The 15,396-nt window shown below is 44.4% G+C and overlaps 1 protein-coding gene across 6 annotated transcripts in view; it reads right to left on the reverse strand.

Moving 5' to 3' along the window:
- The window catches only part of LOC146554218 (uncharacterized), a 135,715-nt gene that overhangs the window by 41,136 nt on the left and 79,183 nt on the right, over positions 1–15,396 (reverse strand). Inside the window, exon 1 of one of the 6 annotated variants that reach the window (XM_085253211.1) lies at positions 11,806–13,761. The exons of the other annotated variants lie outside the window; for them this stretch is intronic. Coding sequence (XP_085109337.1) covers positions 11,806–13,204 — 1,399 coding nt within the window. The 5' untranslated portion in view covers positions 13,205–13,761. Of the gene's footprint in view, positions 1–11,805; positions 13,762–15,396 lie in introns of those variants that run through there. 6 annotated transcript variants of the gene reach the window in all.

Consider the following 15,396-nt stretch of genomic DNA (forward strand, 5'->3'; position numbering starts at 1 on the left):
CCCGGCCCCCTTCCTTCCGCTTAGCGTACAGCCTCAGGGTGCTGGACTTGGGGTGAAACCCTCCATGCATGGTCAGGAGCTTTCTTGTCTTTATGTCAGTGGCTTCTATCTCCTCCTTTGGCCAGCTTATTACCCCAGCAGGGTACCTGATCACGGTCAGGGCGTATGTGTTGATGGCCCGGATCTTGTTCTTACCATTCAGCTGACTCCTCAGGACTTGCCTGACCCTCTGCAGGTACTTGGTGGTTGCAGCCTTTCTAGCGGCCTCTTCATGGTTCCCATTTGCCTGCGGGATCCCCAGGTACTTGTAACTGTCCTCTATGTCTGCAATGTTGCCTTCTGGTAGTTCAATTCCCTCAGTTCTGACTACCTTCCCTCTCTTTGTTACCATCCGACTACACTTCTCCAGTCCGAACGACATTCCAATGTCATTGCTGTATAGCCTGGTAGTGTGGATCAGTGAATCGATGTCTCGTTCACTCTTGGCATACAGCTTGATGTCATCCATGTACAGGAGGTGGCTGACAACTGCTCCGTTCCGTAGTCGGTATCCGTAGCCAGTCTTGTTAATGATCTCACTGAGGGGGTTCAGGCCTATGCAGAACAGCAGTGGGGACAGAGCATCTCCTTGGTAGATCCCGCACTTGATGGTAACTTGTGCTATGGGCTTGGAGTTGGCCTCTAGTGTTGTACGCCACATCCCCATTGAGTTCCTGATGAAGGCTCTTAGGGTCCCATTGATCTTGTACAATTCTAGGCATTCCAGTATCCAGCTGTGGGGCATTGAGTCATAGGCCTTCTTGTAATCAATCCAGGCAGTGCACAGGTTGGTCAGTCTGGTCTTGCAGTCTCGGCTGATTGTTCTGTCTACCAGTAGCTGGTGTTTTGCGCCTCTGGTATTCTTGCCAATTCCTTTCTGTGTCCCGCTCATGTATTGACCCATGTGCCTGTTCATCTTAGCCGATATGATGCCTGACAGGAGCTTCCATGTAGTACTGAGGCAGGTTATTGGTCGGTAGTTGGAGGGGACCGGTCCCTTCTTGGGGTCCTTGGGGATCAGGACCGTCCGGCCTTCAGTTAGCCATTCCGGGTGTCTTTCGTTAACTAGCAGCTGGTTCATTTGTGCTGCCAGACGCTCGTGGAGTGCAGTCAGCTTCTTCAGCCAGTAGGCGTGAACCATGTCGGGCCCTGGTGCTGTCCAACTCTTCATACTGGAGACCCTTTCTTGGATATCTGCCACTGTGATGGTTACTGGACCCTGTTCAGGGAGGTCGCTGTGGTCTGCCCTCAGATCCTCTAGCCACTGAGCATTGCCGTTATGGGTTGCATCCTTCTCCCATATGCTCTTCCAGTATTGCTCCGTCTCCAGCCTTGGTGGTGCTGTTCTCTTATTGTTCCCTTGCCACTGAGAGTACACCTTTGCTGGTTCTGTGGAGAACAGCTGGTTTATTCTCCTGCCTTCTATCTCTCTGGTGTACCTCCTCAAGCGGCTGGCCAAGGCTGTGAGTCTTTGCTTGGCAGTTTCCAAGGCCTCAGGTATGGACAACTTGCTGTATTTCTTAGGCACCTTATTTGTCGCACCTTTCTGCAACTCCGTTAGTTGGCTAACCTCCCTCCGTGCTACTTTGATCTTGCCCTCTAGCCTCCTTCTCCATGGAGGGTACTGCCCCTTGTGGCTGTTCAACTTGGAGCCAAGCATCTCACTGATCACTGCTGCCATATTGTAGATCAGCTTGTTAGTGTCGGTAATCGTGGTTGTAGGTATTGCCCGTAGTGCTGCATTAACATCATCTAGCAGACCTTCTGAGGGTACTTCACGTAATCTTGGTAACCGGCTACGGGGGATCCAGGTTTCAAGCTTGGCCATGATCCTATTTTTCAGGTCAGTTCCTCTCGCACTCAACGATCCTTCTCCTATCGCACTTGTGGCTATGTACCCAATCTCGGGTGGGGGTGATGATATCTCCCCCCTGACCTGGCGTCCTGACTCCTCCTTGCCGTAGCATTTGTGTTGTACCTCGTCAATCTCTAGCTGTGAGAGCAGTCCCTTCTTTCGAATGTTGGAACACTGAGCTACTAGTTGTTTCGCCATCATTGTGGATGTTGGGTATCGAAGAATCCATAGGTCCCTCATCCTATTCATGTAGCCCCTTCCGCCGGGGTTACTTGCGTAGTAGCATTCCAACAACGCCCTGTTTTCGTCCCTTGCCCACCGATGCCTTCTTGTTCCAGTAGCCCACTTTTCGTCAGGGTGCCCTGGTTCCTCAACACCTGACGCGGACCTTGTTGATCCGGGCGACGTCCGAGCCGGCATGCCTTCATATTTATCTGTCTCGCTCATGTCTGCGGTAGGCTTGCTTAGCATAGGGGGTCTAGCCTTAGGACCCTTACTGGATACAGACGCCCCAGGCAGGAATCGAACTTGCGATCCTCTGTTCCAAAGGCGTGTAGTTTAACCACTACGCTATCCAGCAGCTGCTGGATAGCGTAGTGGTTAGACTACACGCCAGAGATTGACGAGGTACAACACAAATGCTACGGCAAGGAGGAGTCAGGACGCCAGGTCAGGGGGGCGATATCATCACCCCCACCCGAGATTGGGTACATAGCCCCAAGTGCGATAGGAGAAGGATCGTTGAGTGCGAGAGGAACTGACCTGAAAAATAGGATCATGGCCAAGCTTGAAACCTGGATCCCCCGTAGCCGGTTACCAAGATTACGTGAAGTACCCTCAGAAGGTCTGCTAGATGATGTTAATGCAGCACTACGGACAATACCTACAACCACGGTTACCGACACTAACAAGCTGATCTACAATACGGCAGCAGTGATCAGTGAGATGCTTGGCTACAAGTTGAACAGCCACAAGGGGCAGTACCCTCCATGGAGAAGGAGGCTAGAGGGCAAGATCAAAGTAGCACGGAGGGAGGTTAGCCAACTAATGGAGTTGCAGAAAGGTGTGACAAATAAGGTGCCTAAGAAATACAGCAAGCTGTCCATACCTGAGGCCTTGGAAACTGCCAAGCAGAGACTCACAGCCTTGGCCAGCCGCTTGAGGAGGTACACCAGAGAGATAGAAGGCAGGAGAATAAACCAGCTGTTCTCCACAGAACCAGCAAAGGTGTACTCTCAGTGGCAAGGGAACAATAAGAGGACAGCACCACCAAGGCTGGAGACGGAGCAATACTGGAAGAGCATATGGGAGAAGGATGCAACCCATAACGGCAATGCTCAGTGGCTAGAGGATCTGAGGGCAGACCACAGCGACCTCCCTGAACAGGGTCCAGTAACCATCACAGTGGCAGATAGCCAAGAAAGGGTCTCCAGTATGAAGAGTTGGACAGCACCAGGGCCCGACATGGTTCACGCCTACTGGCTGAAGAAGCTGACTGCACTCCACGAGCGTCTGGCAGCACAAATGAACCAGCTGCTAGTTAACGAGAGACACCCGGAATGGCTAACTGAAGGCCGGACGGTCCTGATCCCCAAGGACCCCAAGAAGGGACCGGTCCCCTCCAACTACCGACCAATAACCTGCCTCAGTACTACATGGAAGCTCCTGTCAGGCATCATATCGGCTAAGATGAACAGGCACATGGGTCAATACATGAGCGGGACACAGAAAGGAATTGGCAAGAATACCAGAGGCGCAAAACACCAGCTACTGGTAGACAGAACAATCAGCCGAGACTGCAAGACCAGACTGACCAACCTGTGCACTGCCTGGATTGATTACAAGAAGGCCTATGACTCAATGCCCCACAGCTGGATACTGGAATGCCTAGAATTGTACAAGATCAATGGGACCCTGAGAGCCTTCATCAGGAACTCAATGGGGATGTGGCGCACAACACTAGAGGCCAACTCCAAGCCCATAGCACAAGTCACCATCAAGTGCGGGATCTACCAAGGAGATGCTCTGTCCCCACTGCTGTTCTGCATAGGCCTGAACCCCCTCAGTGAGATCATTAACAAGACTGGCTACGGATACCGACTACGGAACGGAGCAGTTGTCAGCCACCTCCTATACATGGATGACATCAAGCTGTATGCCAAGAGTGAACGAGACATCGATTCACTGATCCACACTACCAGGCTATACAGCAATGACATTGGAATGTCATTCGGACTGGAGAAGTGTAGTCGGATGGTATCAAAGAGAGGGAAGGTAGTCAGAACTGAGGGGATTGAACTACCAGAAGGCAACATTGCAGACATAGAGGACAGTTACAAGTACCTGGGGATCCCGCAGGCAAATGGGAACCAGGAAGAGGCCGCTAGAAAGGCTGCAACCACCAAGTACCTGCAGAGGGTCAGGCAAGTCCTGAGGAGTCAGCTGAATGGTAAGAACAAGATCCGGGCCATCAACACGTACGCCCTGCCCGTGATCAGGTACCCTGCTGGGGTAATAGGCTGGCCAAAGGAGGAGATAGAAGCAGCAATATCAGGAAGAAGGAACACGAGAAGCTGGAGAAATACCAAGGGCTCAGAGAAGAGCTCGAGAGGATGTGGAGGGTGAAGGTAACGGTGGTCCCCGTGGTAATTGGAGCACTAGGTGCGGTGACTCCCAAGCTAGGCGAGTGGCTCCAGCAGATCCCGGGAATAACATCGGAGATCTCTGTCCAGAAGAGCGCAGTCCTGGGAACAGCTAAGATACTGCGCAGGACCCTCAAGCTCCCAGGCCTCTGGTAGAGGACCCGAGCTTGAAGGATAAACCGCCCGCAGGGGCGTGCTGGGTGTTTTATATATATATATATGTCATCTGACCTACATGCTGCAAGTATTAAATGTGCTAGAAAGGTGTTCTTGTGGGAGGCGAACCCAAGGAGCCTTTTATGTGGAAAGTGGTGGCAAAGAGGATCTGTGCTGTCTCAGCAATGCTATGTATGTAGAAACCTGTGTGTTATCCATTTTATATCTGCTTTTAGGACCTCAGATTGCTAGTGTTTGTTGGCTGGACTGCATTGTGGTGATATATGTGTTTGTAGATCACAGCATACAATTTGCTGACTAAAATGTCAAATACAGAGAACAAAGGATACCATCAAAATTATTCTTTAGTTACTCAGTGAAACTCAGAGAAACTCAACAACATGGACCGCAGACACATCAGGACTGCTCTATGGTTTCCACTATATTTCATACCCTGATTAATAAACTGGTGGTTCTATTGCTCGGTTTTCACGGTCACATTACTGCACCCTGGCACACCAGCAATATGACTCATCCAACATGAACAAATCAGATCATCCATACCATCATACCATGCTACAGCTGCTAGCAACCAACTGCACATGCTGGTGTCTGTAAGTAAAACAGAGAGAGAAAGAAACAGCTGACTGCTGTGTAAATCAGAACATGGCCATACTACTCACTGTCATTCCCCTCTACGGTGCATACCTCCACCTGTCCAGGCTCTCTTCCTCCTGCTCCCTGCTCACAGTACAGATCACAATGAAGTCTACAAACTCCAAACATCATTGTACACGGAGACTCCTGCCTGACCTCATCTGTCAACCTGTCCAACAAGAATGAGCTCAAAACATGTGCCCACCAATATCCAGTGATTATTGAATTGTCCCCACCAATAATTTGATCTCTTCGAGTAAAGAAAAACAAACCTGATAAAAATAAAAAAAATAAAATCTGTCAACGTCTCATTCACCCAGCGGTGCAGAAAGAGTTAAATTACGTTCTCTACTGGAGTCCTACGTCATGTGACAAATATGGCCAATGTGATTGGCTGTGCCTTTCAGGGAGCTCTGTTTAGTTTTAGCAGCAGCAAGTCTGCGCTGCGAGGACCTGCAAGGAGGAGAGGAGGATGGCAGCAAAAAGGAAGAACCTGGATATAAGAAAGTATTTTTCAAAGAAACCTGCAAGTTACTTAAAGTCAAGTTAACTCGTAAAATGTGTCCGTCTTAGTAACGTTACAGGCTATGCTAGGCTTTGGCCCACATCGGTCTAAAATTGTATGTAACCATGAATAACGTGTTTTGGAAACTAACTGCACCACATGCAGCACTATTAGTTCTCTCAGTCTCAGAGCAGCATTTCTAATTTTGATTGAAACTGTCAGAGAAAACGGCAGCTTCGAGCAGCCAGGATATTAGTTTACAGAGGCTGTTAAAAATATATGTCTAACGTTAAAATGTTGGTGACACAATAATTCCATCCTAATGGTAGTGACATATTCATAGGGTTAATTTTTGAGACAAAATATCATGAGGTAGTCATGATTTTGCAAATATTCCACCTTGTAGTGCAGTTTGCACAAATTGTTTAAAAATGCACTCACCCTACAAACATTACTGATGAGTCAAGATCTGCACAAAGTGACAGAAACACTGAAGCAGCTGCACATTTTATTCTTATTGTCATGTTTGTCCTATTTGTCAGGTGACAGAAGAACCAACACAAAGCTCAGAGAGTAATGGTGATGCAAGATCACAGGTGAAATTGGATGATGACTTGATGGTTCATGACTGTATTTGAAGCTCATGTGTGACTGCATGTATTTGGAATGTCTCACTGTTATTGATCAGGTGACAGAGGCAGCTCTGCCATGTTGTAGCTCAGAGGTGAAGAGCCGAGGTCACAGGTGACTGACTGATGATTTGGTGCTATAGATTAACTAGTATTTATTATCATGACAATTGTTAGGCTGCTGATGTAAATTGATTCATTAGTGTATATTTGACAAAGAATCTGAATTGACATGTCTCACTTTTTATATGGCACGAATCAATGTGTTATTTTATCCGGTGGCAATATGTCTTAGTGCAGTCAGAGGGGAAGAGCCAGGGCCAAAGGTGAGGCACATCACGCACATAATAATAATTTTAATCTGAGGATAAAACGCAGGTACTGAGGCTAAAAGAAGCTTCAGTGCTCTCAGAAGACTAAAAAGATGGCTAAGGTCAACAATGACTCAAATGAGATTAAACAATGCTGCTGTGTGTCCACCAGGAGAGCCTGGACAGTATAGATGCAAAACCAATATGCCAGCAGTTTATCTCAGTTAACGAGAGGAGCAGGCATGTGTTTGGCTGCTTCACATAGTGGACATTGGGTTGTTGTGTGGGGCACCAGTAGTATTAATGTCTGTTGCTGTAACAGTAGTTCATGTTTAGAATAAAAAATCCCAGCTCACTGATTTGATTGGAGCAGTAGTGCCTAAAATGTTGCATACTTTTGCTGAGAGATCTTTTGTGGTAATCTTAGATGAGTAGCCAGCAGGTCATTCAGTGTTCCCTTAGTGCTAATGTATCAGAGATGTTGGTGTATTATAACTGAAGTAATGTTGTTAAGTCCTTAAAGTCATATTCTTTTATTGTCATGACTGTATTTGAAGCTATTTTTATTTTTGTACGATACCTGATTTATATGGAATATGGCTGAAGTAAACTAAAGTCTAAAATACTTAGTCATTTGTTTAATAGTAATTTAACATTATAAAATTGACGTATAATTATATGTCATAATTATATAATTCATTATATAATTATGAATTGTAATTTTAAATGGTTTAAAAGCATGTAGAATAGCATATGTAGGCAAGTATATTTCTCCTTTTGTTATCAAGAAGCAACGACAAAAAGGAAAAAAAAAAAAGAGAAACGGGGCAGGTTCGGTTGTTGACTCATCCGTCCCCACCAATGCCAAAACCAAATCTACGCCCTTGGCTCAAAGTAGATACCTAATGTCATACCCTCCCCACCATGACCCATCACCAGTCTCTTACTTCACCACCCTCACATACTTCTTTACTGCTCCTGACTTCCTCATATAGTACTAGTTTTTTTTCTGTTGGACAAATTATAAAATTTAATGTTGAATTTAAAATAATTAAAACAATGAATAACACTAGATATTACATTTAATACTTAATTGAGCTGCAGTTAACAGATATTGTAGCAAACTAACAATTTAGTAAATTGTGTTTATGAAATTTTGTAAATTGTAAATGAAGGTGGAATAAATCAGAGCTTTGTTTCACTCCTTTCACTGGCTTTGTGGCTACACTGAAGCACAATACAAATTGTTTAGACTTATGAAAGATGACGGTTTGGGTTAAATATATGCTGTTCACATCATTAACCCTGCAAATTAAAAAGCACTTAAGTATAATGTGCCTCATTGGTTTTAGCCTCACTGTTACAAAAAGCAACTTTGTAACATTTGTGGTTATAACTCTTAGCATTTAGCAAAACGTATTCAGCTAGCAAAATTAAACTAACAAAACATGACCAGAAGATGCCATTTCCAGCTTTTCTGACAACAAACAAACCAGGAAGTAAAGTACTTATTTTATGTAAAAACTGTTTTGCTGATTTATTTGATTGTGTTCTGACCTCCAGTTAAAAAACAAAAACCATGATCTGTTTTGGGCTACAGATGAACCAGCTGCTTTTTAACGTTAGTTTGCTGTTATTAACGGGAACCAGTGATACTACCAAATTTAGCAGAGTCCAAAAAGAGCTTTGAGTGCCTAGTTCGAGCACAAAACACCTATATAAGTACCAGTCTCAGTCCTTTGAATGAGCTCTAAAAACCACAGGCAGCTGCTGTAAGCTGTGTCTTGTTTGAGAGTCCAAGCACATAACGAAGCTTTTGATGCCATCAGCTGAAAGACGTGTCTTAAATGAAAGCTGCCGTTAGCTGAGCCTAACTGTTCTTAATATCTGCTTATTTTCAGTCTGTGTCGTGTAAGCTCAAGATTTGAGCCTTGCACTTGTCTGCCCCCTCCCTTCACAGTTGTGTACTTTGTTGTGCGTGTGGTACGTGTAGCTGTGAGTCCCTTCTGTGCTGAATGAAGACAGCACCTTAAGTTGCAGACATGCTGTCTGTTGTGAGTGTGTCTGTGTGGGTGTGTGCCTTTAGAATCTCAAAGATTCACGTCAGTGGAAGCTGTTCACCTACACACACATACTGTGTGTATGAACAAATATGCACACACACAATTCTAGAAATAGCCGCTCTATATTTGAATGAGTACAGTCAGTGTCAATGTCTAATCAATGTTCCAGCTTTCTGTCAACTGCAGGCTGCAAAACAAAACAACACACTGAATGGATGGATTAAACAGTTAGAGGCATGCAGTTATTCTAAAAGTAAACCAGCAGAAGCCATTACAATAAGAGCAAATGGTACATATTAAATAATCTCAGATTGGGTCTATTCAGCCTATTCTTTTATGTTTTGTCACACAAACACTTCCAATGACTGATACTCACATTAAACATGGACACAGTTTCAAATAATGAGGTCAGTACAAGTAATCTCTGCGAGCAACTGGATCAGGCTAGACTGCACTAAACACTATGTTTCAGGCAGTTTTTCCTACTCTTGCATCTGTATGACATCAGTGACAGCGAATATCCTTAGAAGGTCATTGCAGGAAAACAACTCTGGCTGATCAAACCTTTCACGTAGGGCAGCTAATCAAAAATAAGCCTTCAAGTAAACTAAGGCCCTGACTGAGATAAACGAAGATTATTTTCAACTATATATCATGCAAAGCTACTTTAGTAGTCTTAAAATAAAGGTATGGTGCAAAAAGTGAGCAGAGCAGGGCCTCTCTACTCAGTCTCGGAACATTAAATGGACTGACTCCTCATAGCGCTTTTCTACTCAACTCAAAGCGCCACGTTCACCCATTCATACCCATTCACACAAGCACTTTCTTCTATGCTTTTTAAATACTTTCTACCTAACACTCACACACATTCACACTCTGATGGATCCTTCAGAGAGCAATTTGGGGCATGCATACAGGGGGAGCCAGGGACCAAACCACCAACCTTCTGATCAGTAGATGACCTGCTCTACCTCCTGAGCTACAGCCACCCCGCAATGATGATGAAACAAAAGCATGGGAAGAGAACAGGCAGAAGATTATGGCAGAACACTGTTATAGATGATTTGTTGTTATAGATAAAAGGCTATAAAAAAGAGTTCTCCCATAATCCTCTGCCTGTTCTCTTCACATGCTTTTGTTTCACCATCGGTCTCAACCTGTGAAAATGTCCTTTGAATATCTCTAGGCACTCATAAAAGAATTCTGCACCATGATCTATGTTAGACACTCATCAGATAAGATGAAACACGATAAAGATGTGATGTTATTTCCCAGACTGATTTATCTTATTCCATCACCTGTTAGGAGAAGATGTCAATTAAAAGAGACTCAACCTTTTACGTTTTTTTATAGTACGAGTCCCCTGGAGGAGAACATCTATTGGCCAGACAGCTTTCAATGTAACACTGACCTGGTTATGGATCATACCTCTACTTCAAATACAACATCGTAATTCTTCCTCCCCCTTTGCAAGAAATCTTATAACCTGGTTAAACAGCTCTTGTCTGCTGTCATTTCCTTTATTCTTTGTCATTCTGTCCACATTATTTTCAGTGTGTTTACTAGCCATGCAACTTAGCTATACATTGATTCCAAACTTAAGTTAGTGGCCGTGTAAGATAACCCTCTCATACCTTTATTACATTACTTTATTACACATTACTCCACATATTGACATGTGCAACTGCCATACACTCCTTTCAACTCAGCTCATTAACTTGATTAACTGCTATCATAAACTAGAATGACACTAGATGTACGCTGTGGATAAAAACTGGCTTCTGTGAAAACTGAAACTGATATGGCAGCCTAATAAAGAAATAAAGCCTCTTACTGAAATTTAAAATGCATCTCTTTTCACTCTGGCTTATTGTCTGAAAGGAAGCCACAGCAGACAGCTAAATTTAGCCAAATGTAATTGTGCTGTAATGATATGTGGTCAGTTGAAGTGCAGAGGAAGGAAGGGCAAAGAAAGATCTGCTGCTACTCACGAATTTAGGTGTATAATGTTAATGCTCCAGTGACATAAGGAAGATTTTAAATTTAATTGAAGATAATAAACTCTCCTGGCAAGGCAAAACCCTCTACACATTTAGTCTTCATGGTTTTGATTTTGCTAGTGTGGGATGCCCCTCAATATACAATGTGGCTATGGGTTGAAGTAACACTATTAATTTAACTACCTTGGGCTGCTCCAACAAGTTTGCAATGTCCATCTCACCAAATGCATATACATTTTTGTGAAAGCAGTGGGCGTAGCTACTACATTGTCACAGTTTTTCAAGAATGCAAGTACACAGCATGGAAATAAATAAAGCCAATGCAGAAGTGCCTAAAACTTAAATTTTTGTATAGAAGCCTGTGGCCTTAGTAAGCTAATGACTTTGTGGGTTTAGTCACTAGTTTCAAGTCAACATTAACAGGAGTCACAATGAGGATACAACAGGATGTGCTCACTGGCAAACGGCTTGCGTTTGTTACCCAAGCCATTAGAAAATGAGCATGCAGGGTCACTAGGTCTCACAGTGAGATCTACCATTGATGGACTTTTTAAAGACAGAGCCATTTGATGGCTGCGATAGTCTTTGCTTCGCATGTTTCTACTTTTCTGTTTGCACAGCAGCATCTAATCTCACTATGTCACACAGAAGCATTCTTGCGCGCATGGCATTCTTTTTTATTGGTTAATAGTATTTGGGAAACACTATTAACCAAAACACTGGATTATATTAAGTTCACCTTCTGGCAGATGAGGCATTTTACATGCTACTAGATGTCAGCAAAATGTAGAGAAATATACAAAACAAGTATACGCTGTATAAACTGATTTTTTTTAGTAGAACGTAAATATTATTCAGTCAAGCAAAACTGTGTGCTGATTGGTTGATGCATAGTCATGGCCTCCAGTGACTACAACTACACACATAGAGGGAGTCAAGAAGTCTTACCCGCTGTGTTTAGCTTACTATCTTGAGAGACGTTAGCTGACGCTCCAACAGGGGGTGGGACAGGAATTAGAAAATTGCTCTCGCAGCTTCCATGATGTCTCTTTGGGGGTGGGGAAGATGGCAAAACAGGAGATGTTATTAATGGGGAAACCATCATTGTCGCCATTGCAGCAGCCGCCTCGGTGCCGTCCGTGACCGTAAGTGAGCGCCGGACAGCCACGTGTTGGTAGGGCGCCCTGGTCAGGCATGCTGTTCCTGTCATGGTAAAATTCAGCACATTTGGTGCCATCACTGGTGAGCCTCCCATACTGGTGGGGTATGTCCCTGCCATTACCATGGGAACAGCCAGATGTGAACAGTCAGACATTGCTCGTCTCACTGCAGCCCGCTGTGGAGCATCACTACTATGGTTTGTTTTTGTTTCTCTGTTACATGGACGACACGATCCCGCTCTGCCATCCTCAGCGCCATTTAAATCCCGGCACATTCTGGGACTTGCAACCTCGTGCTCTTTTTCAACACTAATATCCTCTGATGTCCACGATCCTGACGTTCTCTTTTCAGTATGGCTTGAGTATTCTCTTTCCAATCCACTCTGTCCAACACTAGTGGTAGTTTTGTTGGCTGAGGCTGCAGGTGGGTCTGTGGTTTGTGCAGCAGTGTGACCAGATTTGCTCAGGGTTAAGTCAGCAGATGGAAGAGCAGTCTCACCAGGTTGTGTATGAACACTTTGCTTTTCTAAATATGGCTTGAGGATTTGGTTTCCAGTTGTACTTGCAGGAAAAGTTTCTCTGTGCTTTCCGAGTAAGTTCCCAGATGATTTCTTCTCATCGTCTTGACTTCCAAGACTTAAGTTGGTGCTTCCAGTGAAGGAAGGGCTTGTTGTGCCTTGGCCAGAAGTCTGTTTTGCAGGAGAAAGTGAGCCCTGGCCCTGGACAGCCAAATCATCTTTGTTGCCTGTATTTTTTGCTTGCAGATTACTTTGGCCAATGTCGGGCTTGGGTATAGGTTTAGGGTCCAAGGCTGAATTCAGAATGGATGTCCCAGGTGAGAGAGAAGGTGAGGGTGATGAAGAAGATAGGGAGGAGTGGGAGGACAGGGGGCTGTTGGGACTTTGTGCTGCACTTCCTAATGACCCTCCTGCCTCCCCCACCCTAAGTCCACCCTCCCTCAATCTCCCCCCTTTGAACTCCTCATCATCGATTTTCTGTGCCGGCATGTTGAAGGTTTGGGCACCTGGAGCCTCGGGCATCACTCTGGACGATGTACCTTCCATCCTGGCTTGCCCTAATTTCACCTGATCTTCCTTCAAAGTTATTCTGGACCCTGCCTGAGCTGCAGTTGCAACCTGCCCCCCCAGTGCCATCTGGCCTTGGCAGTACCAGTCACTGTGGTGCATAGAGACTGGACTGGAGGGAAACAGTGGAGAGGAGGCCAGGAGCGCAGGGACGCTAACGCCAGAGAGAGTGCTGGAAGGTTTGTGTTGTTGATGCTGCTGCTGGTGCAGCTGCTGTTGATAATACCCACTGAATGGTTGTCCAAACCCGCTGCTGCCAGTAATAATCTCTGCTGGTATTGCGTGTCCTTTTTTGTGTAGTTTTTTTTTCTTCTTCAGAGTTTTTTCGCTCTCTCCAGTAAGAATCGTTTTACTCTTGTCCAGGAGGCAGATCTGTCCTCGGTATCCAAAGTATCATGAGCTTAGAAAGCAGAGGAAGCAATGCATCCTTTCTTTTTTAAAGTGATGCCTCACAGTTTGTGTGTTGACATGCCCAAAGTGCATGTGTGTGTGTGTGTGTGTGTGTGTGTGCAGTGCATGTGCATATAAGTGAGCCAAAAGAAGTGTGTGTGTGAGTCTAGTGGTCTCAGCTTCTCTCTGAGCACTGCACTGATCAGCTGTGGGGGTAAATTGCACCTTCCTCTCTCTCTCTCGCTCACACTCTCTCCCTATGTCTTTATCTCTGTTCTCTTCCTCTCTCTCTCTCTCTCTCTCTCTCTCACTGACATCACACAGTCACATGACAGCCAGGAATATTCCCTCATTCGCTGGAGCGAGATTTCAGCATCCAACCCCTAGCGACAAACATGCACAGGCATACACACATGAAGACAAAGATTGCATACACACATGCGGGGAACATGCATGCACACATGCGCGCAAGCACCAGATCAATGGCTGCCACAGTCACTCGTCTGCCAAATGACAGCCAGTGTTCACATGTTGATACATGGCGAAAGACACGCTGAAGACTGTAATCATCCTGGTGAGACTCGTCTCCCTGTTGTATCAGCCAGTGACTGGCCACAAAAGCAGACAAACTACATAATAAAAATTACCACAGTGACGTCGTGAAGTGCCACACAAACGAATTTACGTCTGAACCTTGCACTCTTGTCTCCATTAATTTGTGCCTTCAGTTAAATTGTTTTGCGCTTTTCGCATTTTCCCTGTGCAAAGATTTTATCCACTTGACATGAATTACTGAATCAAATCCTTTCATTACACTTATTACTTTAACTGAGGTTCAATTAATTTATAAAGGGGCCAAATATAGCTGACATTTTAACAACAAATGACAATGTGACAACTCTGAACTCCAGACATGGGGTTTGGAAAGAACAGCATGCAGCCCAATGGAGCTTTAGCCAACAATCTGGAAATCCTCTGGACATTTTCATCATGTTTTTAACGGATCTAGGCCCATTTTCACTTTTAGTGTTGGGGATGTCCCATGATAGCATTACCTTCAAACACCACAACCAGCTACTTCTTGCACACGCATGGAAGTTTCAGTTGTGAGCAGTGTTGGGATAGTTATTCATGCTACTGCCTAAAATGCCCATGTTAAAGTAGTTGTCATGTAGTTACTAGTTAACACTATAAACCTTAGGCTATGGCTCCACACACTAACAAAACCAACAATACAAAGCAAAGTTAAAAAAGGTTTGAAGGTTCCTTTGTAAGTGCGCATGCGCCATTAGCGTGCTGCCTGCTGTAACCCTAATTTCCTTCGGGATTAATAAAGTATTCTGATTCTGAAAAAAACAGACCAACGACACTTGAAATTCTACTGTACTGTAGTGAGTCTACTGTAGAAACATGAACAGGTAGAAATGGAGGCTACAATGCTGCTAACTGCTCACCACTTGCCTTAATTACATGTTGACTAGCTTTGTGTTAGCATTAACCAAAGTTGTGTTAGTAGTATAATGCAGTTATTTCTGTCCTGAAAGCACTTTGCATTCTTATCTTCTACTTTTGTGCATTAAAAATTAAAAGAAATATTTTCACCGCTCAAAACCTGTAGATCACTCAACCATTTCACTCCTCCCGGCAAATAAACTGAAACCAGATGATTAAAGCAAGAAAACACATTATTCTTTTTCCTTCTTATCCGCTAACTTGCACTTAACTTTGTAATGAAAGTCACTACATATTTGTAACTGTAGCGCAATTACTCCTGTTATTATTGTTAAGAGATGGATCAGCATACATTAGCGGGTGTTTTATGGACAAATGGGCTTCTTCGTCAAAAAAACAAAAACAAGAGATCAAAAAGGGCATAAGTATTAAATCCTAAAATATATTTAATA

Source organism: Mchenga conophoros, linkage group LG18 (assembly GCF_057382185.1).
Source record: "Mchenga conophoros isolate Kocher_MC1m ecotype Shallow Benthic linkage group LG18, M_conophoros_male_GT1.1, whole genome shotgun sequence".
In the NCBI taxonomy this organism is placed as follows: Eukaryota; Metazoa; Chordata; class Actinopteri; order Cichliformes; family Cichlidae; genus Mchenga; species Mchenga conophoros.